Source organism: Guyanagaster necrorhizus, assembly GCF_019112545.1.
Source record: "Guyanagaster necrorhizus MCA 3950 unplaced genomic scaffold BT62scaffold_8, whole genome shotgun sequence".
NCBI lineage: Eukaryota > Fungi > Basidiomycota > Agaricomycetes > Agaricales > Physalacriaceae > Guyanagaster > Guyanagaster necrorhizus.
In genome coordinates this window covers 546062-572112 of record NW_025064887.1, presented here as the reverse complement: position 1 = coordinate 572112, position 26051 = coordinate 546062, and the positions used below count along the sequence as shown (strand labels likewise).

At 42.1% G+C, this 26051-nt stretch overlaps 2 protein-coding genes across 2 annotated transcripts; one reads left to right on the top strand and one right to left on the bottom strand.

Annotated features, from left to right (window-relative positions):
• Nucleotides 1–5051: 5051 nt before the first annotated feature.
• BT62DRAFT_1003846 (uncharacterized protein) lies at nt 5052–13742 on the bottom strand (the record flags this gene model as incomplete). The annotated part of the gene is made up of 2 exons (XM_043176981.1): nt 5052–5211; nt 13717–13742. The coding sequence occupies 2 exons, from the start codon at nt 13740–13742 to the stop codon at nt 5052–5054; spliced, it is 186 nt and encodes a 61-aa protein (XP_043041571.1).
• A 10172-nt stretch (nt 13743–23914) lies between these two features.
• Nucleotides 23915–25312, top strand: BT62DRAFT_751852 (uncharacterized protein). Its single transcript, XM_043182148.1, has 2 exons — nt 23915–24710; nt 24764–25312. The coding sequence occupies exons 1-2, from the start codon at nt 24023–24025 to the stop codon at nt 25225–25227; spliced, it is 1152 nt and encodes a 383-aa protein (XP_043041570.1). The 5' UTR covers nt 23915–24022; the 3' UTR covers nt 25228–25312.
• Nucleotides 25313–26051: the final 739 nt, after the last annotated feature.

The following is a 26051-nucleotide window of genomic DNA, read 5'->3' as shown; positions in this document are numbered from 1 at the left end:
GGTTTTGTCCATAGTTGACAAAGAAAGGTGTTTTGCCAGTTGCTGAGTGAATCCTGTTGTTATGTTGGAAAGCAGCTAGTGCAAGCTATTCCATCCAATCATCTTGCTGGTAGTTAATGAAAAGTCAAAGATACTTTTCAATTTTCTGGTTGGCCCATTCTGTCTGACCATCCATCTGTGAGTGATATGCTGTTGATGCATTTTGTTTAATATTGAGAAGTTGGTATAGGTCATCCAAGAATTTGGATATGAATTGTGGGCCTCTGTCTGAAATCACTACTTGAGGCATGCCATATTTTGCATATACCTCATCTTGTAGGACTTTAGCTCATCCCTCCAATGTTAATTCTGTTGAACAGGTGATCAGGATGATCACTTTTGAGAAGTGATCAACTATAACAATGATTGTATCATAGCTATCACTCTTGGAAAGTCTGGTTATCATATCTACCAAGATGTGAGTCCATGGCAATGAAGAGATCTCATTCAGGTGGAGTGGAGCTGCTCTGGGCTATGTTGAAGTTTTGCCTCATTGGCAAACCTCACATGCTTTGACATATTGGATGATATCATAGTCTATCTTAGGCCACTAATACTCTCTCAAGACTAATTCTTTTGTCTTGGTGATTCCAGAATGTCCTGCCAGTGCATGATCATGATAGGTGGCAATGATATCACCACAGAGACTCAGGTCCCTTAGGATATAGATTCACTTGTCATATCTGATCAATCCTCCTTCTTTCTTTAGCCTCTATTTATGATTGAATGATGGAGCAATTCATTGATCCCACTTGTGGGGGTCCCTAGTGGCACTTTTGATATGTTTATGCATCTCCTCTTCCATTGGCATGATCATTGCATGAAAGTGTTCTGGCTGTAGGAGTACAACTTCTTTATTGTCGTCCCCTCCCTAGTCATGGTCAGCTCTTTGGCTAAGGAAATTGGCCTTCTTATTAGTTGCACCCAGCTTGTGGTGTAATGTATATTCATACTGTGACAGTTCCATGACCCATCAGGCTTGTCAGTGATTAAGTTTTTGGGGGTGTCAGAAATATCACAGGTTCTGATGATCTGTCTAAATTTCAAAAGTCTGAACTGCTCTAATAAGATAATGCTGCCATTCAGTAAGTGCCAACATTATGGCAAGAAGTTCCTTGTCATAGATTTCATAGTTGTGCTCAGTCATGGTGAGTGCCTTTGACATAAAGGTGACTGGTTGCCATTTGCCATCCTGTTCTTATGAGAGCACTGCTCCAATTGTATCTTCACTGGAGTCAGCTTTCACTTTAAATTTCTCATCCTGACTCAGTATGGCTAGGATGACATCTTTGGCTAGGCAGTGTTTGAGGTTGTTAAACACTGCTTGTTGTGAAATTTCCCAAGTTCATGGGGAGTTTCTGGTTAATTGTGTCATAGGTTGAACTATTTTGCTGTAGTCTCGAATGAACCATTAGTAGAAGTTGATGAACCCTAAAAATGATTGTAGTTCCTTCTTCTTGGTTGGTTCTGGCCACTCAGTTACTTCAGTAATCTTGATGGGATCTATTCTGATGCTTTCTTTGCTAATAATGACTCTGAGGTATTCAGTTTCTAATACCTCAAATTCGCATTTCTCGGTTTTGAGGAAAAGTTGATGTTTTCTTATTAAAGCTAGTATTTATCATACTAGCCTTCAGTGCTCCTTCTTGGTCTTAGACATAATCAGAATATTGTCCAAGTAAATTGTGACCTTCCCAGTGGCAATGAGATCTTTAAAGATATCATTCATCATCCACTGGAATGTGGTGGGCAAGTTTGTAAGTCCAAAGAACATAACTGTCAGTTTAAACAAACCTCAGTTTGTTCAAAAGGCAGTCTTCCACTCATCATCTTCTTTGATGCATACATTATTATATCTCCACTGAACATCTAGTTTGGTGTAATATCTGGTGCTCCAGAGTTTGTCCATTAACTCTGAAATTAAAGGGAGTAGGTAATGATTTTTGATTGTCATCTCATTGAGCTTCCAATAATCCTGCACTGGTCAGAGCTTTCCATCCTTCTTTTTGACAAAGAAGAAGGGCAATGCTATTGGTGATTTTGATAATCAAATCCTTCCACTGGATAAGCTTTCCTTAAGAAACTTATCTAACTCCTGTTGTTCATTGTTGCTAAGTGAATAACACTTGCAATCTAGGTTGGCATTTGCATTGAGGATCAGTTCAATGGTGTGGTCCCAAGATTTTAGTTTGGGTAATTCATCAAAACTTTTCTTTCTGAATAAGTCTCGATAGTCCCATGCCCACTCAGATATCAGTTCTTTAAACATCTTCTTCTCCTTCTCAGCATTGGCCTTTGCTGCTAGGTCATTAGCATGGTGTATTGTCTGAATGTTAATGGCCTTTTGGAAATTGATAGCAAGAATTGTTTTACTGTCTTTCATTTCTTTATCCCACTAGTCTTCAGAGTCTTCATCTGGTAGTTCAAATGGAACCTTCTGACAATGGCATCAAGCAAAAATGATGCACCCAGTTTTCCAATTAATTAGCAGATTGTGTCGAATCAGCCAATCAAAGCCAAAGAATATTTCTTTGGTCTCTAAGTCAGTTACTGCCAAGTCGATTTGTTCTGAATGATTGCCAATAGTGAGCCTAAGCTCAACATATTCGGTGATTGATCCAGCTTGGTTCTTTGTCCCATCTGCATTATAGACTGGAATCAGTACTGCCATAGCTTGAGTGGGAAGTTCATACTTCTCGATGAAAGCTTGATTAATTGAACTCTCCATGCAGCCACTGTCAATCAGGGCCATGACTGCATAGATAGATCAAGATGTTAATGTTTCAATCTGGGCTTTGGCTAGTAAGTCTTGTCCTGGAGATTTGGATCATCAGATAAATTTTTGTGATCCATGTAGCTCATTGAGCCATTCTAAGGCTCAACATCTTTTGGCAGCTTATATTCCAGTGATCATATTGTTGATCACTTCCTCAGCTTGGATCTTGTGTACTCAATTCTTAAGTACAGCCTTCATTGCTTCTTTGTTCCTGGCATCTTTGATAGCCCACCAAGTCCATTTGGTATCAAATAGTTTTAGCCAACCAATAGGATCCTCTACTCCTGTTCAGCCCATTAGTGATTGAGTATCTTTTAAAGTATTAGTTTAGTGAACTTTTAGTAAGGACTTACCAGTTTTAGGACTCTCTATCCTTGTTCAGCCATACATCAGCAGTTGAATATCCTGTTTCGATTCTTTAGATGATTCTGTTGCAGAAGTGGTATTGTTGGATATATTTGAATGCATGCATAATTTAGACATAGGTGATATAGCTACAGAAGTAATGTCAGTCTGGTCTACAGCTGTAGATGACAGTTCACTTGTTAATAATTTAGCTGAGTCAGTAGAATTGCTTACTGCTCGGTCTCATCTTTTACCTCCTTGGGCTTGGCTTCAGACCCAAGATCTTGGTCCTCCTTCATTAACTCTGCGATTTGCATCTTAATTTCTTCCCACATGTGTTTATTCTTCTTCTGGAGACAGTTTCATGCTATGTAGCCTTTCTGGCCACAATTGAAACATTTTCCCTCTTTCTTGAGACAATCCACATCTATTGGCTGATCTGTTCCAGTAAATGTCATGCTCATACTGGTTTGCTTCTCACTGAAAGAAGTTGGGGTTGAGCCCCCAGGCTTGGTGGATGAGGTCATAGTAGAAACAGAAGGCTTCAGGCCTTGTTCCTGGTTTCTATATGCCCTCCATGATAGGGTTGCTGATTTCATCTTCTGTCATTGTCATTCTTTGTACATAGTGATAATTCGGACCTTTCATTCATCATATTTGATGGGAATTCCTTGTCCGATGTCAGAAATGATGATAAGATAGGAGGCTGGGACTCTCATCTTCATGTACTCAACTATTCATCCAGAATCAGCAACATCGTCCCAGACTCCAGTGAGTTTGCTGAGTTGCTCCAATTCATCAAAGTAATTAGTAGCGAGTTTGCTGACTATTTAGAAGTCCTTCATCTTTTGTTTGTGGACTTCTTGGATGGCAGAGTCTGTAAATTTGTCAACAATCATTTGCTTGAACACTGATCATGAGGGATATCAGTGATGGGTCCTTGTGGTAGACCAAAACATTGAAGAAATCAGGATCCACCAGGTCTTTGCTTTATCAGCCATGTGGGTTGCCACAAACATCATCTTGTACATGTCAGCAAGAAAGTATGATGTGAATACTTGAAAGTATTGGTCACAATTGACTAAGAATTGATTGATATATCAGAGGCCCTCCAAAAGAGTCAGGGCTCAGATATGAGGATGGGTTTGATGTTAAGGATTTGAGCTTCCATGTCAAGGGCAGGCATCAGGTTTGGCCACCTGCCAGCAGGTGGTCCTGACCATCTGCTTAGAGGCCCTGGAAAGGAATGGAGAGAATCATCATCAGCAATGGGACTTTCCAGTGGGAGAACTGTCTTCTGTACAATCTGACCATTCTTGATGGTCCAGCCTTGGGTGAGTGTGACAGGGTTGTCTTCTGTTGGCATGGGCTCCTTGGGTCTATTACTGCCTTCAGCTTTATCTGGTGGTGGTTGTCCAGCAAATGGTTGCTAGATCAGCAATCTCCATAGGTTTGAATAATGAGGGCTCAGTGGAGGGTGGCTCTGAGTGAGCTGAGATGCCATGCTGCAGATAGCAGAGGTGACAAATGAATATCTTGATGACATAGTTTGGATTGTCAGTGCCATGTTAGCTGGCTTGGATGGCATGACATTCAGCATCCAAGGCCTTGGGGTAGTGTTGTATTTTGGCCTGTATGACAGTAATGCCTGCATTTGATGTCCTAGATATCTTTTATTATAAATAAAAATGGCCTGCTTAGTGGCTGCATATTGTAAAATTTCCTCCTGCTTGATATAATCAGCAGCAGTATATCTTTGTCCTATAGGTGATACCAACCAGATATTGTCTATCCATAAGGTAGTTGCACTATTCTGATACAATTTCATGAAATCCTTCTGGTGCACCTCCCATGCCAATTCTTTCTGCTTCTCTTCATGCATGTGTATGTTCTAAGAGCTGATCCAGTTAGGTGGAGGACCCTTGACTACCTCGTCATGATCCTCTTCTTCCTCTTTGTCCATGTTCCTGCTGGTGGTCTTGCTGCTTATGTCCCCCTCGAGGAGAGAACTGTCATGCAGGTTGTAGACCTCCGAGATGGCCATACTGGGGCTGCATGCTGGGTCTAGCATCATCAGGTTCAGGTCAAGGAGTAGGCTGCTGCTTGGGCTGTTCTGGTGGCTCTTCAACACTTGTTGCTGCTCCTAGTGCCATTGCTCTGTGATATCAGCAGAAGTTCCTATAAAATCTTAGGTTGAGGAAAAAGGTCATGAAGTTCCTGTTGAGAAACTTCTTGAGGTCTCTGGTGGGGTTGATACTTTCATTGTCTCCCCTGATTGTTCCTCTGCTGTCTGATATCTCATTTCCTCTGACCAGGATGTTATCTGTCTCTGTAATAGTATTGGTCCCATAAGATAATAGGCAGTTGTTGTTGAGATCAGGCTGCATCTGATCCTTGTCAGAGTCTGCTCAGAGATTGGGCTCAGTGGTGGGAATGGCAGGTTCTCAGAAGGGTGAGTTGGGGGTGGTGGTTTCAATGAGAGTGTTGATGTGACTACTCCCCTCATTTCTCCTTCTCTCTTCTGCTGCTCATGCTTGGAGATAGCATTCAAAGAGGGCATTCTCCCTTGTGATCTCATTGTCAATGTTTGTCTGCTCCTCTCTGTGCTCAGAAATATTATAGGTACATCAAATTTGGTCCTCTCTGGGGAGGACTATAGTAGTGGGGTCAGTTGGCTGTGTTCCTGCTGATACTGTTTATACACTCTCTGCTCAGCTAGAATTACTGCTAACTGTGTGATGCTCCAATCGGTCAGCCTTGTTGGCAGTGGCTTGCCACCAGTGGTGCTCATTACTGTCATCATTCCAGTATGGGTTATTATCGACCCCTGCTCTGTGGTCAGTACTTCTGCTTCATGCTGACATGGTTTGTCAGGATCTATGGCCCCTGGAATTTCCAGTCCCTCAAGCCATCCATGGGGCATCCAAGGAGTCTCTAGCATGGTGTCCAATGCCAGTGCTAGGGATAGGGGTTGTTGTCCTTATTGCTGGGATACTGTGCTGAGAGAACAGAATGGGGGTGTCAGGTCTAAGTCATTGAAACCCTGTAGCCTAAGGGTTTTCAGCATCTCAGACGACTGCTGTCAGAGGTCATGAGGAGTATGTGTGCTGCTCCTCTTTTTTTTTAGGATGTTTCTCAGTCGAGCTCTCAGGGATATTTTCAGAGCTGGGTCCTTCTGCAGGTTGGAAGGACTGTTGGACAGAGGCAGAAATGTCATGGAGGGGGAGATCTGATGTGACATTTTAGAGGATAGTTCGAATGCATTAGAATTCATGATAGTGTCTGATTGTCCAAGCTATGATTGATTAGCATCTATAGCACAGCTGTATAATCACCAATAGACCGATCAAGATTCCAATGATAGAAGCTAAGAGTTTGAAGAACTCATGAGTAAAGTTTGAATTGGAAGGGTTAAGGACAGAGGGCATTTGGTTTCTCAGCACAATTGGGCTTGAGAAAGAGAAGCTAGAAGCTTCGAGCTAATTGTTAAGCTCAAACTCCATATGACTAATAACACATGATAAACTAACAGAATCTTGCACTTCAGGTTATACTGTTAGAGTTCACTGATGCACTATCAGCAGTGTGTGATCAAGGCATTTGCAAGTGGCTCGAGATAGAATGATAGAAAATAAACTTTAGCTTGAAGCTAGAGCTATTACAGCAAAAACTGCACTACTTAAATACTGTTCTGTTATCTGGCTATAAATAAGTGTTTCACAAAGATATTGTCTCTTGTAGAGCTGTTACCCCTGCTGTTGTTAGGCTCTCCACAAAAGCTGTTGTCTTGCTGTTGTGCTGTTATCTACTGTACTGTAGTCTGTGATAAAAGGAGCATTGTCTTTCCCTTCACAGCACACAGCAGTGCGATTAGACCATGACCAATTGGGCTGCTGACTAAGCTTTTCTGTGATCCTAAGTGCTAGCCTAAGCACCCTGATTAAGCAAAGATAGGGGTTATTTCTGAGAAAAAAAGAAAAGAAAATAGGAAAAATCACAACAATATTAGAGAAGAGGAGCAGCAGCAGCAACATACCTATCCTCCACAACCTCTATCAGCAGTTGTCTGAGACACTGCAAACCCTTGGGCTACAGGGTTTCGATGACCTTGACTCAACACTCTCATCCCATCCTCTGAGCATGACATCTTTGCAACAAGGACAGTGACTACTATCTCTGAGCCTGACATTGGATGCTATGCTAGAGACTCTCTTGATGCCATTCAGATGGCTTCAAGCACCAGAAATACTGCAGGCCCAGAATCCCAATGTGCTATATTGGCATGAAGCAGAAGTTTGGGCCGAGAAGGAACTAGAGTCAGTAGTCCTAACCCATTCTTTGATGACAACAACAGAAATGAGCTCTAGTACTGGCAAGCCACAGCCAGAGAAGCTAGCTGACTAGAACAGAGTGAAGGAGGCTGAATGGCAAGCCCACCAGAATGCTATCCAGAGATATCACAACCAGTACAACTAATCCCAGATATCACCTCAGTCATTTCAGAGGATGATATTTAATCTCTCCAATCTCTTGCTGAGTATGTCGAGGAGCAGGCACATATCAGGCACCAGGCCACTCAGAAGAATGCCCTCTTCAGATGGTACCTCCAAGCATGAGACAGGAGGAGGAGCTCTAGAAGTTTCCAACTTGCTGATATGCTTGTTGGTATAACCACTAACAGCATTCCTAACTCTCCATTCTGGGAACCTGCCACTCCCACCACTGAGCCCAACTCCTGGACAAGACCAGTCACAGAAGTCATCTATACAAATGACTTCCACTCTAAGGAGACAACAGATCTCAATGATAACTGCCTGTTATCATACAGGACTGACATTATTGCAGAGACTGATGATATCCTCATCTGGAGAGATGGAATATCATCAGACTGAGAGACAGTCAGAGGGGATGAAGAGCACATCGACTCCATGGGTGACATATAGCAGTTCCTCAATGAAAACTTTGCTGCTCTCTTTCTTCAGCCAAGATTCTATCAAAACTTCCACCAGTATTGCAGAGCAATGGTGGCAGTAACAGCAGGAGAAGGAGTCAAGGAGGAGCAGCCCAAGTGAGAGCCTACTCCTCAACCCAGACCCAATGATGCTGGAACCAGTATGCAGCCCCAGCATAGCTGCTCTGGAGGTCTTCAACCTGCACAACAATTTCCTTCCTTGAGGAAGAGAAAGTGACCAATATGAATGATGAGGCCGAGAAGGAGGTCTCTGACAGGGAGGTCAGGAGCACCCTTCTTAAATGTAGGAAGATGTTTGAACATTCAACAGAGGAGGAACTATGACAGAAGGTGTGTAAGGCATATGAAGAAGATTTCATTTAGCTGTATCAGAAGCAGATAGCCAAATTATGGAAGGATGATCTCTGGTTAAGATCATCCTTAGGACAAAGATATATCTCTGCTGATTCACTTGAGCAGGAGGAGATTTTGCAATATGCAGCCATTGAGCAGGCTATTTTTAACTTTAATCAAAGATATTTATATTATCAGATGGGACTGCTACCACCATACAAGTCAAAGTATGACAGAAGAATGGCACCCAAGCCATGGATGCCAAGTGTGATGCCATTCAAATCAGCATACATAATGCTGTCAATCTGAACAGCATTATCAAGATACTCATTTGCCATGTTAGCTGTCTGCAGTATGGCATCTCAGCTGAGCTATTATCGACCACAGCTGAATAGCCACTATCTGAACCCATAGAGGATGCCAATGCCACAACCATTTGCCAGACAACCACCATTTGACAAAGCCAAAGACAGTGGAGCAATCTCTGTGGCACCAGAGGCTCCTGAAGAGAATGATCTTATAGCTATAGTCTAAGGTTGGATCATTCAGAACAGATGTATTGTGCAAAAGGAATCTTCCTCATCAGGAAGTCCTATTGCTGATGATAGATCTCTTCATTCATTTTTCAGCCTGCCATCAGGGTGGTCAGACTCATCAGAGGGCAGACTCCTAAATCTGACACCCTCTCTCAATCCCAAAGTACAAATTTTGAACATCAAACTGATTCTTGTATATGACCCTCTCCCCTTCAAGAGGGTATCTGACAATATTGATCAATTCTTTATAGACTGTGATCAATACTTCTAGGTATTTATCTCATACTTTTTACTCAACATATACAAGGTGACATATGCCTCAACCTACTTGGAAGACAAGGCAAAAACATGGTGAATCCTTCTGGCCTCCATGTTCTGGTCAACCACATGGCAATACCATCAATACCCCTCATAGCCAGTATTCAAACAAATGATCTATGATAAATTCACAGATCCAGCCATCCAGGAAGTCTATAAACAGAAGATGAAGGACTATAAGATAGGTGACAAAGTGGCCTCCAACTACTTCGACAAGCTGGAATGACTCAGTAAACTTATCAGAGTACAAGAAGACATGACCAACATGGAATGAATAGTCAAATATATAAAGAGGAGATTACCGCCCTCTTATCTCAGGACCATCTCGGACCTCAGACATAGCATTCTGGTCAGCTATGATGAGTGGAAGACTAGAATCATTATTATGTGGTGAGAACAATAGCAGCAGAAGGCAGAGTCATCTATCCTGTTATAGGATAGACACAGGAACCAGGGACAGGGCTCAAAGTCCTCCACCTCCTATCTGACCATATTCTCTAGGTCTAGTGGCTCAACCCCAACTTCTCAATATGGCAAAAAGCAAACTAATACAGGCATAATATGTACTGGAATGGATAAGCCAATGAATGTGGATCACCTCAAGAAGGAGAGGAAATGCTTCAATTGTAGCCAAAAGAGCCATATAGCATGAAACTGTCTACAGAAGAGGAACAAGTGCACCCAGAAAGACATCTGGGCACAAATTGCTGAATTAATAAAGGAGAAGCAAGATCTTGGCCAGAATGATAAGGCTGAGGAGGTAAAAGATAAGGCCAAGCAGTGAGCGATTCTACTAACTCAGCCAAGAACACAAGTAATAGATTACAGACTGCTAGACTGTTACAATTTTTCTATTTTCTTTCCTGATTAACTCCTATTTATGCTTAATCAGAGTGCTAAACACAGGTGCTTAAGACTGTGAGATAAGACTTGGTCATCACAATGGCCAAGTCAGTCATTATCTTTTGACACAGCAGCATTGCCTGATGATGCACAATCATTCTTTTATGTATGGTAACAATGCTCAAGGACAATGAGCACAAAGGACTCGACAACATACAATTAGTAACAATATATTTAGCACAGAACTTGTATAGTATTTAAGAGGCTCACTCTTGCTGGAAAACTCCAGCTTTGAGCTAAAGTTTATTCTATCTCATTCTACTCTCAAGCTAGTCACACAAAGCCTTGAAGCATAGGGAATCAACACTGGTACACACAAGTGAACTCTAATGAAAGGCTTAAACACAAAGCCATGCTAGTTTATCATATGCTAGTTAATCACATATGGCTTGAGCCTAACAATTAGCTCAAAGCTTCACCTTTCCTTTCTCAAGCCTAATTGTGCTGAGAAACTGAATGCCACCAACCACTACTGCCAACCTTAATCACAACTTCTTTGAACTGATAGCTTCTATCATTGAAACACTACTAGGGCTTTTAGCCATCATCACCCTTTGCTGTGGATGACAATCAGTAACCACTTGGATAATCAGACACTATCAGGCATTCCAACAGATCTGCACCATCCTTCAAAATGTAACCTCAGACCTACCATTCCATAACATCTCTGCCTCTGTCAGAACATCCTTCCAGCTGCAAGGGCAATCTATATCAGAAACTAGATATAGCAACCCATATTCAAGGAGCCTTCAGGAAGAGAAAGGACCTCAACACTCCCCTCAATGACCCAGCAGAGATTGCAATCCTGTCCTCACAGGATTCTAGAATCCTTGGACAATAAACATCATCCAGGAGTCTGAAGAGGTCACCAGTGACATCCCCTCAGATGTCTCTGCCCCCAGCTATTCCATCTCTCCTAATATTCTGGTGATTGGAAACCATGCTTGAGACTCTTTTGATGCCACTTGGGTGGCTTCAAGATCTCAGACAACCCCCAACTCCCTCTACCATTCCCTCCCTGTTATCTCTGAGTCAAGCCCATCCATCAGTAGGCTGAGGCTCAACAACTCCTACAGAAGGAGCATCCACCAGGATTTCATAAATGTGGGACTTGCTATCACTGCAGCAGAGGACTCCCATAACCATCTTAATATCAGAAGTCAGCCAGAGGCAGGAACAGCCAGTGCAACAGAAAGGATTTCCTAGGATAGAATTATATAATAAGTCTTTCTGGACTGAGATCTCCAGGTCCCCTTTAATTACAACAAAGCAGTACAGCAGTAGCAGCAGAACCAGAACTGACAAATGGAGGTCTAGCGAGCTCAGAAAGAGCTCACCAAGTATGTCCAAGCAGAAGCCCAGTGAGAGTTTGAAGAAGCAGAATACAACAGATAAGAATGACAATGATGATGATAGGAGGAGGCCACCAGACTGGGATCAGTCTCTTCTGGCTGGTATGGTCTTCATACCAACTTCTCAGGATCTCTCTTCAGGGAGTTCAACTCAGAAACTGACCTATGGGCAGGATCGGCCAGCATCATTGATTGAGATGAAACAATCCAAAGAGACTGGGCTACTAGGATGGATAATCATCCTCCTTCCCCTCAGTATCCCACCAGAACTGATACCATTTCCTCCAATGCCAACTCTGTCCTTAGAGCCTATAGGCTCTGGGTACCTAACAATGCCCATGTCTCTGACTGAGCCCTCCACTGATTTCTGGGAAGTAGAGTCATCTATCAGTTCCTTGATTCTGGGTTCCAATGAAACTTCAGTCTCTATAGCTGAGAACTGGAGGAGGAAAGAGTGCACAGTGGTACATGATACAGCTGGCTCCAGAATCCCCCCATCCAGCATACAGCCTCTGGGTCTGACCCAAATACTGCCAGGCTCAGCACCAGGATCAATGATGAGCTCTCCAGCAACCCTCAGACTAACCATGCCATCTATCTATGACCCACCTGTTGGTTTCCTCCTCAAGAAAGAGGACAGTAGAGATGAGGGTGATGAGGAGGATAGTGAGGGCCCTTTCAGACTCAAACAATTCATGGAATATGCTGCCAAGAAAACTGATGAAAAAGCATTGAGAGAAGAGATAGAACAGGCAAGAGGAGAGGAATACCAAGGACTATATGAGCAAGGAATACTCTTTTTATAGAGAGATGCTTGCTGGTGGGCCACACCCTTAGGACTAAAGTATAAATATGCAAACAGTACTGAAAAATGAGATATTTTACAGTATACTGCAACAAAGTATGCTTGAGAAGAGTATGGCTGATAGCATTTAAAGGATCCCTTCAAGCCAATACCTTCTTATCAACTGAAAGACCAGCCACAACTAATGCTAAACTCTCTATCTATCCCACCAAAATAAGCTATCTACATGGCATCATCTATTCACAGCAAGGCTGAGACATCAAATTCATCAATATGAAGTACAGCAACTTGGCTCATCAGGACCTGATATCAGCTGAATCCTTTAGCACCATGGTGCAAAAAATTCCAAAACTCTTGGACTGGAAGTGAAAGTTGACTCCTCAGTGGGCAATGAAGTGGAGGCAAATGGAATGAGAAAGAAACTAATATGAGATAACTCCAAGACCATCTGTCTTGAATTTACCATATGAGATGGGGTAATTGTTTGAAGAGATACTGCCTCAAAAGGGAGCCCAGTTGCTAATGACCATTCTCTTTACTCCTTCTCAGGGCCACCCACCATATGGAATTGGCCATCATTTGATGAATAGCCCAACCCAATGGGGCTATTACCAAAAAATGCTGCTATAATGAACTGTCAATCTGATCTATTGTGGAAACCCTACCTCTTTAAGAGCATCTCTGATGATATTGACTGGTTTCTTATCAACTGTGAACAGTATTTCAAGGTTTACATTGTATACCTTGGAACCAATATGAATAAAGTAGTCTTTGCCTTCTCTTATCTAGAGGACAAGGCTAAAACATAATGGACACTCATTTTTCCAATCTTCTTTTCCACCTTGTGACAACACTATTGATATCCTTCCTGACCAGTGTTCAAACAGATATTGAACAACAAATTCATTGATCCAGCTGTACAGGAGATACATAAACAGAGGATTAAAGAGTATAAGATGAGAGACAAGGCCATAACTGACTACTTCAACAAGCTGAAACAACTTGCTAAGCTCGCCAGGATTCAGGATGATATAGCAAACGATGGATGAATAGTCGAAGCCCTTAAAAGAGGTGTTCCCTCCTCATACATCACCATGATCTCTATGATCGGTATCAGAGCATTGATGCTGGTAGGATATGACAAATGGAAGGAGAGGATCATTGAGATGTACAAGAAGCAATAAAGGCAGAAAGCAGAGTCATCAACACTTCAAGAATATATGAAGAAGCCAACCTCACCAACCTCAAACAAGATAGGGCCAACTGCCAGAAAATCATTGGGACTCTCAACAGCCTCTGCCTATGAGAGTCAGAAGACTAGAACAGGAACAACATACACTAGATTAAAAAAGCCGATAGACATAGACCATATGAAAAAAGAAGAAAAGTGTTTCAACTGCAGGCAGAAAGGCCATATAGCAAAAGACTGTCCAAAAAAGAAAAGAACCTGAGAAGATATCAGGGTGCAGATTGCTGACTTACAGAAGGAAGAAGAAAAACTCAGCACAGAAACTAAAGTGAAGGAGGTAAAAGACACAGCTAGTTAATGAGCAATTCCACTGAACCGGCCAAAGGACTTTATAGTGTGCAAACTCCAGCCATTGAACAGACTAAAAGTATTTCTGTAGCTACACCTATGCCTACCATACCCACACATTCAAATATACTCAGACCTTCTATACACACCAAGGAATTGCATAAGGAAAGAACTCAAGCACCTACAGGCCAAACAGGAGCAGAGAGCCTCACTTTCTGGCTCAGACCATTTGATACTGAGTGGACCTGAAGGGCCATCAGGGAAGCCAAGGATGAAAACACAGTGAAGGTGGTACTTAACAATTGAGTACATAAAACTCAGGCCAAAGAAGTTATAAGTGAAGTGATTAAAGAAATAAAAGAAGCCATGTGATGCTGAGCCCTGGAGTGGCTCAATGAACTCTATGGACCATGCAAATTCATCTGGTGGTTCAAGACACCTAGGTGAGACCTACTCATCAAAGCCCAGATTGAAACTCTTACATCCCGAACAACTTACACTATGATGGCTCTGATTGACAGTGGCTGCATAGGAAGTTCAATCAATCATGTCTTTGTTGACAAGCACAAACTCTCAATCCAAGCCACAGCAGCACCGATTCTGGTCTATAATGCAGATAGGACAAAAAATCAGGCCAGTTCAATTACTGACTTTGTTAAGCTTAGGCTCACAATCAGAGATCATTCTGAATGGATTGACTTAGCTGTAACAGACCTCAGGACCAAGGAAGTTTTTCTTGGTCATGACTGGCTAATACATCATAATCTGCTGATCAACTAGAAGACTGAAAGAATCACATTTGCAAGGTGCTGTTGCTGAAAGATTCCATTTGAGTTACTGGATGAAGACTCAGAAGACCAGTGGGATGAGAAAATAGAGGATAGAGAAACCATACTCGCCATTGACCTATAATGAGAAGCACACATCCAAGCTGTTCATCATGCCAACAACCTAGCAGCTAAAGTGAACGAAGGAAAGGGGGAAAGAACCATTGAGGAAATGGTATCTGAATGGGTCTGAGACTTTAGAGATCTATTCAAGAAGGAAAGTTTCAATGAATTACCAGAGCTGAAACTATAGGATCATGAGATCAAACTGATCCTAAATGCAAATGCCAACTTGGATTGCAAAACCTACCCTCTTGACAATAATGAGCAACAGGAACTTAACAAGTTTCTGAAAGAAAACTTGTCCAGCAAGCAAATTCAGCCATCAAAATCTCTGATGGCCTCTCCATTCTTCTTCATCAAAAAAAAGAATGGTAAGCTTTGACCAGTCTAAGACTATTGAAAGCTTAACAAAATGATGATCAAAAATCATTATCCTCTCCCTTTCATCTCAGAGCTCATGGACAAGCTCTGAGGGGCCAAGTATTACACCAAGCTTGATGTCCGATAGAGATACAACAACATCTGAATCAAAGAAGAGGATGAATGGAAGGCTGCATTCAGGATGAATCAGAGGTTATTCAAGCTGATGGTTATGTTCTTTGGCTTAACTAATTCCCCAACAACTTTCTAATAGATGATGAATGATATTTTTAAGGACCTCATCACCACTGGAAAAGTTACTTTCTACCTCAATGATATCCTAATCATGTCCAAAACCAAGAAGGAGCACAGGAGGCTAATACAACAGGTTCTAGCTCTTATGAGGAAACACAAATTATTCCTCAAGGCAGAAAAGTGTGAGTTCGAGGTACTTGAGATCAAATACCTCAGAGTTATTATCAGTGAAGGAAGTATCTGGATGGACCCCATCAAGGTAGTAGGGGTGACAGAGTGGCCAGAATCAGCTAAGAAGAAGGAATCACAGTTGTTCCTCAGATTCACAAACTTCTACTGATGCTTCATCCGAGACTACAGCAAGATAGTTCAACCAATGATACAGCAGACTAGCAATGCTCCCTGGACCTGGAGACCCTGCCAACAAGACATCTTCAATGACTTAAAGTGACAGCTAGCTGAGGACATCATTCTTGCCATCTTGATTCAAGAAGGGAGATTCCAAGTCAAAGCTGACTCTAGTGAAGATGCAATCAGGGCCATACTTTCTCAAGAACAGGACAGAAAGTGGCACTCAGTTGCATTCCTATCTAAAGCACTTACTGTCATAGAGCAGAACTACAAAATCTACAACAAGAAATTACTTACCATCATGCTCACCCTGGAAGAGTGGCAGCACTATCTGATCAGGGCCACAGAAGTTTTTGAGATCTGAACAGATCATCAGAACCTTTGCTATTTTCAACAGCCTCAGAAGCTTAACTGTCACTAAGCCAGATGGGTCACCAAACTCGGTCAATACCAATACACTCTCTATCACAAAGCAGAAACTGCAAACAAAAAGGCAGACCTACTTAGTTAGAGGACAGATCATGATCAAGGAGGAACTGACAATGATGGCATCATATTATTGTGATCTGAACATTTCTGGGCCATGATAATGCTGACAGAGGAAGAAATCCATGAGTGCATCAAGAGTATAACCCAAGACAGTCACAAATGGGACTAATAGATAGCTCTATCTCTCAACCATGAATGAGGAATAACAAAGGAAGAGAGACTCATCCATTATGATGGGTGGATCTATATTCCCTGAGATCAGAGATTACATGGCAAAATCATCATCACCTGCCATGACCATGTGACTGCTGGTCACCCCAGCATTGCCAAAACCAAAGAACTAGTACTGCAGGAATACTGGTGGCCAAGAATGAACAATGACATCACTGCATATGTCAAAGCATGTGAAGTCTGTCAAAGAGGCAAATCCTCAACTCAGGCCCAAGCCATGCTGCTCCATCCAAATGAAGTCCTATCATCTCCATGGACCCATATCTCCATCAACATGATCACTGGTTTATCAGACTGTAATAGCTATGATGCAATCATTGTCATAGTTGACCGATTTTTGAAGGTGATCATCCTTATTGCCTGCTCAACAGAATTGACCTCTGAAGGGTGGGCAAAGATCTTATGCAATGAGGTATATGCCAAATACAGTATGCTACAAGTGGTCATCTCTGACAGAGGACTGCAATTTGTCTCCAAGTTCCTGAATGATCTATATTGTCTCTTAAACATCAAAAGGAATGCATCAACTGCATACCACCCACAAACCGATGGCCAAACAGAACGAGCAAACCAAGAAGTGGAAAAATACCTCAGACTCTTTATAAACTACTGACAAGACAATTGGGTCAAATGGCTAGCTCTTGCCACATTCCAACACAACAACTGAGTACACTCCACAATAGGGAAGACCCCATTCTTTGTAAACTATGGCCAACACCCAAATATCACCCAAACCAAATGACATCACACTATGACTCTCTCATCAACTGATTTTGCTACTACTATGACAAAAATTCATGCAGAAACCAAAATGGCACTTGAACAGGCTGCAGCTATAATGACATAGCAATATGACAAGCATTGCTATGCTGCATACACATACTCTGTCAATGACAAGATCTGGTTGAATACCACCAATTTGCACCTTCTATGTTCCAAATGTAAGCTCAGTGACAAGCACACTGGTCTATTCCCCATTCTGAAAAAGATTGGGGACTCTGCATACAGACTCAAACTATCTGCCACATGGAAAATCCATGATATATTCAACGAAGCACTCTTCACCCTATACATCACACCAGCATTCCCAAACCAAAAACACCAGCCATCTCCACCTCCAGATCTCATTGACAATAACAAACACTATAAAGTCAACCAGATATTGCACTATAGACTGCATAAAGTCCATACAAAAGGGAGAGGGCTCAATGACAATGATTGACTATCTTGTCAGCTGGAAAGGGTATAGACCAGAGTCCAATCAATAGGTCAATAAAAAACAGATGAATGCCAATAATATCATATACAAGTATGAACTATTCTTAAATTAAGCCATTGGGATGATGGTCTTAAGGAGGGGGTAATGTTATGATTTTTCCATTTTCTTTCCTGATTAACCTCTATTTATGCTTAGTCAGAATGCTAAACACAGGCACTTAAGACCATAAGATAAAGCTTGGTCATCACAATAGCTAAATCAGTCATTGTCTTTTAATATAGCAGCATTGTCCAATGATGCACAATTGTTCTTTTATGTATAGTAATGATGCTCAAAGACAATGAGCACAAAGGACTCAACAATATACAATTAGTAACAATATATTTAGCACAGAACTTGTATAGTATTTAAGAGGCTCACTCTTGCTGGAAAACTCCAGCTTCAAGCTAAAGTTTATTCTATCTCATTTTACTCTTGAGCTAGTCACACAAAGCCTTGAAGCACAGAGAATCAACACTAGTATATACAAGTAAACTCTAATGGAAGGCTCAAACATGAAGCCACACTAGTTGATCATGTGCTAGTTGATCATGTGCAGCTTGAGCCTAATATAGACAGACTGACAATTCTTTCTCTGTAGTACCTTCTATGCTTAAATTATGCATGCATTCAAATATACTCAACCTTATCACTTATGAATATGAATTGCCTAAGGAACCAACCTCAACAACTCAAATGCTGATAAAGGGCTGAAGAGGGGCAGAGAGCCTCAAGGTGTGTCATCATCAACAGTTTGCCAAGCTAAACATCCAAAACAGACTCAATCATCTATGAGCCGAACAGGAGTAGAGAACCCCATTAGCTGACTAAAGTCATTTGAGACCAAATAGACTTGGTGAGCCATCAAGAATGTGAAGGATGAAGAAGTGACAAAGGTCATACTCAAGAATTGGATACACAAGACTTGAGCTGAGGAAGTGATCGATGATATGATCACTAGAATATGAGAAGCTGAACAGTGTCAAGCTTTAGAATGGCTTGATGAACTGCATAGACCATGGAAGTTCATCTGACAGGCCAAGACTTTGGGCCAAGACCTGATAACCAAGGTCTGAATTGAGATGCTTATGTCTTAAAGCACTCACACTGTTATGGCACTAATTAACAGTGGATGCATGGGGAGTTCTATTAATCACACTTTTGTCACCAAGCATGGTCTTCCTATCTGAGCAACCATGGCTCCAATCTCTGTCTATAATGCAGATAGGATAAAGAACCAAGCTGGTTCGATCACTAAATATGTCAAGCTTAGACTTACTATCAAAGATCATTCTGAACAAATTGATTTGACAGTAACTGACCTAGAAACCAAGGAAATTTTTCTTGACCATGATTGGCTAATTTGACATAACCTGCTAATCAATTGAAAGATCAGATGCATCATGTTTGCATAATGCTGATGCCAGAAGATTCCATTTGAACTGCCAGATAGGGATCTCAAAGATCAGTGGGACAAAGAAATAGAAGATAGCAAGACAATTCTTGTCATTGACCTACAAAAGGCCATTCGCATCCAAGCTGTTTACTATGCCAATAACCTAACAGCAAAAGCTAATGCTGACAAGGGGGAAAAAACATTCAAAGAGATGGTATCTGAATAGACATGAGACTATTGAGACTTATTTAAAAAAGAAAGTTTCAATGAATTACCCAATCTGAAACTCTGAGACTATGCTATAGAATTGATTTCTAATGTGAACACTAACTTAGATTGCAAGTGCTATCCACTTAGCAATAATAAACAACAAGAACTAGACAAGTTCTTCGATGAGAACTTGTCCAATAGACAAATCTGGCCATCAAAGTTATTAATGGCTTTTCCCTTTTTCTTTGTCAAGAAGAAGGATGGAAAACTCCAACCAGTACAGAATTATCAGAAGCTCAATAAAATGACAATCAAAAACCATTATCTGCTTCTTTTAATTTTGAAGCTAATAAACAAACTCTGAGATGCTAAATACTACACCAAACTAGACATTTAGTAGGGGTATAATAATGTGTGCATTAAAGAAGGCAACAAATGGAAGACTGCTTTTTGAACAAACCACAGTTTGTTTGCACTGATGGTAATGTTCTTTAGACTCATAAATTCACCTGCTATATTCCAGTAGATGATGAATGACATCTTTAGGGATCTCATTGCCACTGGAAAAGTCACAATCTACTTGGATGACATCCTAATCATGTCTAAGACCAAAGAAGAACATTGATGCTTAGTATGATAGGTACTAGTATTGATGAGGAAGCATCAGCTTTTTCTCAAAGCCAAGAAGTGTGAATTCAAGGTACTCAAGACTGAGTACCTTAGAGTCATTATCAGTGAAGAAAGCATCAGGATGGATCCTATCAAAGTGGCAGGAGTAACTGAGTGGCTGGAGCTGACAAAGAAGAAGGAACTGCAATCATTTCTTGGATTCACCAACTTCTACTGATGGTTCATCTAGGACTACAGCAAAATAGTCTGATCTATGACACAATTGACCAGAAATTCTCCATGGACTTGGGGAATTTCCTAACAGACAGCATTTGATGATCTTAAACACCAATTGGCTGAAGACATCATCCTGGCTATACCAAATTAAGATGGAAAATTCAGGGTAAAAGCTGACTCCAGTGAGGGTGCTATCAGAGCAGTTCTTTCATAAGAACAGGATGGCAAATGGCAACCAGTCACCTTTATATCAAAAGCACTCACTATTATGGAGCACAACTATGAGATTTATGACAAGAAACTCCTCACCATAATGCTCACTCTTGCTGAATGGCAGCATTATCTCATTGGAGCAGTCCAAACCTTTGAGATCTGGACAGATCATCAGAATCTCCAATACTTCCATCTCTCACAAAAACTTAATTGCTGATAAGCTCAGTGGGTCACAGAATTATCACAATATGAATACACACTACACTATAAGGCTGGTGCAGCAAACAAGAAGACCGACTTCCTCAGCCAGAGAGCTGACCATGACTAGAGAGGAGATGACAATAAAGAAGTCATGCTTCTACAACCAGAACACTTCCATGCTATGATTATGCTTATGGAAGAAGAGATGCATAAACACATCAAGAGTGCTACCAGAGATCCTCATAAGTGGGATCAAAGAATTGCCCCATCACTCAACCATGAGTGAGGATTAAAGAAAGAAGAGAGAATGATCCACTATTATGAGCAAATCTACATCCTAAGAGATCAGAGGCTTCATCATGATATCATCTCTACATGTCATGATCATGAGACTGCTGGACACTCTGAGATCACCAAAACAAAAGAATTAGTCTTGAGGAAATACTGGTGGCCCAAAATAGACTATAATATCACCTGATATATTAAGACTTGCAAGGTTTGTCAATATGGCAAATCCTACAAGATGAGGTCTATGCAAAGTATGGCATGCCTCAGATAGTAATCTCAGACAGAGAACCACAATTTGTCTCTAAATTCTTAGATGATTTGTATCGACTCCTCAACATCAAGTGAAATGCCTCAATGGCATATCACCCTCAGACAGACAGCCAAACAGAACAGATCAACTAAGAAATTGAAAAGTACCTCTGACTTTTCATCAACTACCGACAAGACAATTGGACTGAATGGTTAGCACTAGCTGCCTTCCAACATAACAACAGGGTCCACTTAGCAACTGGCAAGACACCTTTCTTTGTCAACTATGGATGAAACCCACTAGTTGTGCAAAGTGAATGAGTACACACAATGATATCAGCATCAATGGATTTTGCCACTACAATGGTAAAAATCCATGAAGAAATAAAGACAGCCCTCAAAAAGACTGCCTCGACAATAAAAAAATAGTATGACAAGCACTAACGATCTACTCATAATTATTCAATCAATGACAAGATTTGGCTGGACACAACCAACCTGCATCTCCCTCATTCAAAACAGAAGTTGGCAGGCAAACAAATAGGACTATTCAAAGTTGTTGTCAAGATTGGCAACTCTGCTTACAAGTTGCAATTACCAACAACTTAAAAAGTCCATAATGTTTTCAATGAAACATTATTGACACCATACATCACACTGGCCTTCCCAAATCAAGAATGACCACCACCTCCACCACCAGAATTCATCAATGATAAAGAACACTATAAAATCAACAAAGTGCTAAACCACAAATTATGTAAGGTTAGAGCACACAGTGGTGGAATGACAACAACCATTGACTATCTAGTCAGCTGGAAAGACTATAGACCAGAATCAAACCAATGGGTCAATGAAAAATACATGAATGCAGAGGAGATGATCTACAACTATAAATAATGAATCAACAAATTGGATACAAAGGGGTTCATGTCCAATATTATGGGTCCAGCAGATAGGCCATCTGTGAGTGGCCAGGATGACTTACCCCTAAATTAGCTATCAGAACAATGATCTTAAAGAGAAGATAATGTTATGATTTTTCTTTATTTCTTTTTCTTTTCTTTGGATAACCTCTATTTCTGCTTAGTCAGAGCACTTAGGCCAGTGCTTAGGACCATGGGAGGGTTTAGTCAGCAACCCAGTTGGTCATTGTCTTATTGCACTGCTGTGTGCTGTGAAGAGAGAGACAATACTCCTTTTGTCATTTAACTGCAGTGCAGCAGTAACAGCACAACAGCAAGACAACAGCTTTTGTGGAGAGCCTGGCAACAGCAGGAGTAACAGCTCTATGACAGACAATATCTTTTGTGAACTTCTATTAATAGCCTAATAACAGAACAGTATTTAAGTAGCATAGTTTTTGCTGTAGTAACTCCAGCATTAAGCTAAAGTTTATTCTTCACCATCTACTCTCAAGTGACTTGCAATGCCTTGACTACACAACCCTATTGACACATCAGTGAACTCTGTCAGTCTAACCTAAAGTGCAAGGTTCTGAACAGTTTATCACATGTTGATAGTCACATGGAATTTAGGCTTAACACTGCTATCCCAAGTTTTCTCCCTGATTACTGAGGCTATGACATTGTTCTCAGACAACCAGTCAGCCATTGCACTCTCAAAGGACCACCAGTATTATGCTCAAACAAAACATATCAACATTCATTTTCATTTTATTCACTGGGTCAATGTTAGTGAAGAATCTCTTCATCTTGTTTATTATCCCACTGAGAATATGGTTGTCAACACTCTCACTAAGTCTTTGTCTTCAGCCAAGATGAAACACTTTGTTGCTGAACTTGGACTTCATTCCACTTAAGGAGGAGTATTGGATTAACAAGCAGGAGCTCCATCATATCCCACTGACCAAGCTCAATATCCTTTTATGTTGGGATGGACATTATATACTGAATACAGACTGTCAAGCATCCTCACTGCATTTTCACTTATTGACATGCTGTGTGAGAGTGAGTATTTACCTATGCTACTATGTTTACATTACTGATTAATACCTATAGTCTACAAGACAGCTAACATTGTATACTATTAGATACTGTGATTTATACACTGTATTTCCACTTATTGCTATGCTGTGTGAGGTCTACAAGATAATCTAACAGTGTATACTATTAGGTCCTACAAATGCATATCACTCTTAGACAAATGGTTCCAGCAGTGCTATTTCAGTGAGAGGTGACATTGTATTTGATAAACTTGTCATATCATCACTAAAAAGAACTTGAGCACCATAGCAGTAAATAAGACTGAAAATACCTTACAGATGTATTATTACGATAGTTCATCACCCTGAAAGATGGCTGAGAAGGTAGATATCAAGTATTATTTGTGGAAAAGACTGATTGCTGGGAGAACAAGTCAGAGATCATTTGGGTTGGATTGGAAAAGGAATTCGTGTTCTGAGTGACATTTTCTAGTCTAAATACATTTTGGTACCCTTTATGAGGTTCCATGGTGAGATACGGAACACTCGACAGATGGACAAGAGATATAGATGCGATGCGACGTGAAAGAAATGTAAGTGATCGTAGCTACACCAGAACCCAAATCCGGAAACGCCTCCCCAATTCGGACACCGGCAACGCCCGTAAATGTTTCTGCCAAGATCGGGGCGAGTTTTACAGGTCCCTCTAGCAAGGCTTGGGACCGGTTCAGATCTAACACGCACTGGACACACTGCTGAAACCTGAGTCAAACCACCTGATAGAAGAGTCAGGGAAGGAAACTTTTCGATCCAACGGTGCTCTTGTAGCAAGCCCGGTGTCGGATTCAGTCGTAGACATGTCGTAGACCAATCGCAGACCGCTCTAAATCTGAGAATAGAAATTGCCGACGCCCGATTGTCACGTGGATGTTTGGACAACTCTGTTTGTGCTTATTATTCGTTGCCACCGACTCGTTGTTGCGGACGACATTCACCACACTTTTTCGCCCCTTACTCCTCTGTTCTAGTCACTGGAGCGCCGACCAGTTCAAGTCGTCGGTTCTTGCTATGGCCCAACGCCGCCCTTCGCCTCAGACAGTGAACTCGTCGTCGGTCAGTTCACCCCCTCTGGCGCGCAGAAAATACCCTCTGCGACCTTCTCCCAGTTCTCGGAGGCGGAACAATAATTTGCTTTTGGAACCATCCATCGGTCATAAACCGTTGCGCGGCTCGACATCATCCACAGAGTCACGTCCTGTTTTGGTTCCTTTGCAGTCCAATCTTCGGCGCCTCCCTTCTCGTGTATTCACGAACCAGAATGGCGCTCCAGAAATGCATATCGGCAGTCAAACGGACCCTTGCGTTGGTTCGAAACGGAAACGCGTCGCGAGCAGTAATGAAAATGCGCAAAACAACGGTCGTCGGACGCGTGGCTCGGGGGTGCTGAAGAGACTCAGGAGCAGCTCCGGATGTCGAAGGGAGTTCACCAGCGATGAAAGTGACGCTAGCTCTATGGACATTGACAGCGCCGTTCCATGGTACTTATCACGTAATTCAGATTCCGAAAGCGGCGAAGAAGAGCAGAGTGTTGAAGACGACGAGAACGAGGAGTCCAGTATGTGTCTCGTATGTTTGTCAAGAAGACTCTGGACTCATTGAATTATTTAGCTGATGGTCACCTTATTAATTCTGCACAACCTAACCAATTACTTCGCCTTCGCAAAGACGAACTCGTACGGCTATATTCTCTCGCTGGCCTATCTGAAGATGCAGAACAACTTACCAAATCGGATATTGTTGACGCCATCATTGCGGCTCGAGATGACATTGCATCCTTACCTCCATCATCTCCTCCTGGGCATGGCAATTCGAGCGACTATTCGTCTGACGACGGCAACGTCGCTGAGCATGAAAGGGACGATGCTCGGAGTCTACCTTATCTCCCCAGTCTTCGTCGTCGCGCTACGACAAATGACTTAGGAAAGAGTCGAGGCAGACCCGTCAAAGGCAGAAGTTTGTCCATGGGCACTTTTCATGGGGACGTTGCAGTTAACACTACGGCATCGCATACGTGCAGAGGAAACTCTAGAAAACGTAGCGGTGGATCTTCCGGAAGTAATCTGACTCGGTGAGGAGGCCATAACTCGTTTTAACGTTTCTCTGACCGTCTATTAGTAGGCGTACCACCTCTAACCGTTCATCGCCGCTTGCGTCTACGTCCTCGTCTGTACAGACACCTCCCGTGACTCGTCTCCGCTCACGCAAGGTTTCTACTGAAGCTGCCGCACAAGCTTCAGCTCCAATGCCACCGGCCGTCCGGAGTCAAAGATCAAGCAAAGAGAAGAGCAAGCAGGTCGAATTTGATGCCCATCCAGTACAACCGCCACCCCAGCCCCATATGTCATTGGAGGAAGAGAGCGATCTGACCGAGCTAGAGGACCTAGAAACCCGTTTAGGCCCGCGCCCCGAACCTAGTCCACGTCGGTTGAGGAGCAAAGACAAGGAGAGGGAACATGAGAAAGATACAGGGACCGTGGATGCACGGAGAGTGACTCCTATGCGCAAGGCGAAGGGACGAATCACGAGTCTAAGAGAATTGGAAGATGAGGCGGAGGACAAGGAAGATGAAGATGAAGAGGAGAAAGCAGTCCTAGATATTAGTGTGAGCGATGATGACGTAGAGATCGAGGAAGTGGATGAACTTAGTTCCACCGGCTCTCCTTCACCTGAACCACCTCGCGGACGAAGTACGCCTCTCCGGCGCCGACTTCGCTCTAGACACACGCGAGAGGACACCGCTAGTGATGGGGACGATGAGGGTGATGCTGATGAAGAAGAGGATATCGATGAGGCGGAAGAATCGAGTGCTGAGGAGGAAGAGGAGGATGCCAGAGATGAAGATGACGAAGTCACCATCGCCGTTGAGCCCCGAAGATTACGCAATGGGAAGATTGTA

Coding starts and splice junctions, on each gene's coding strand:
- BT62DRAFT_751852 (XM_043182148.1), top strand. CDS start 24,023: ATGTTTGGACAACTCTGTTTGTGCTTATTATTCGTTGCCACCGACTCG. Junction 24,711..24,763: donor CGACGAGAACGAGGAGTCCA/GTATGTGTCTCG, acceptor TGAATTATTTAG/CTGATGGTCACCTTATTAAT.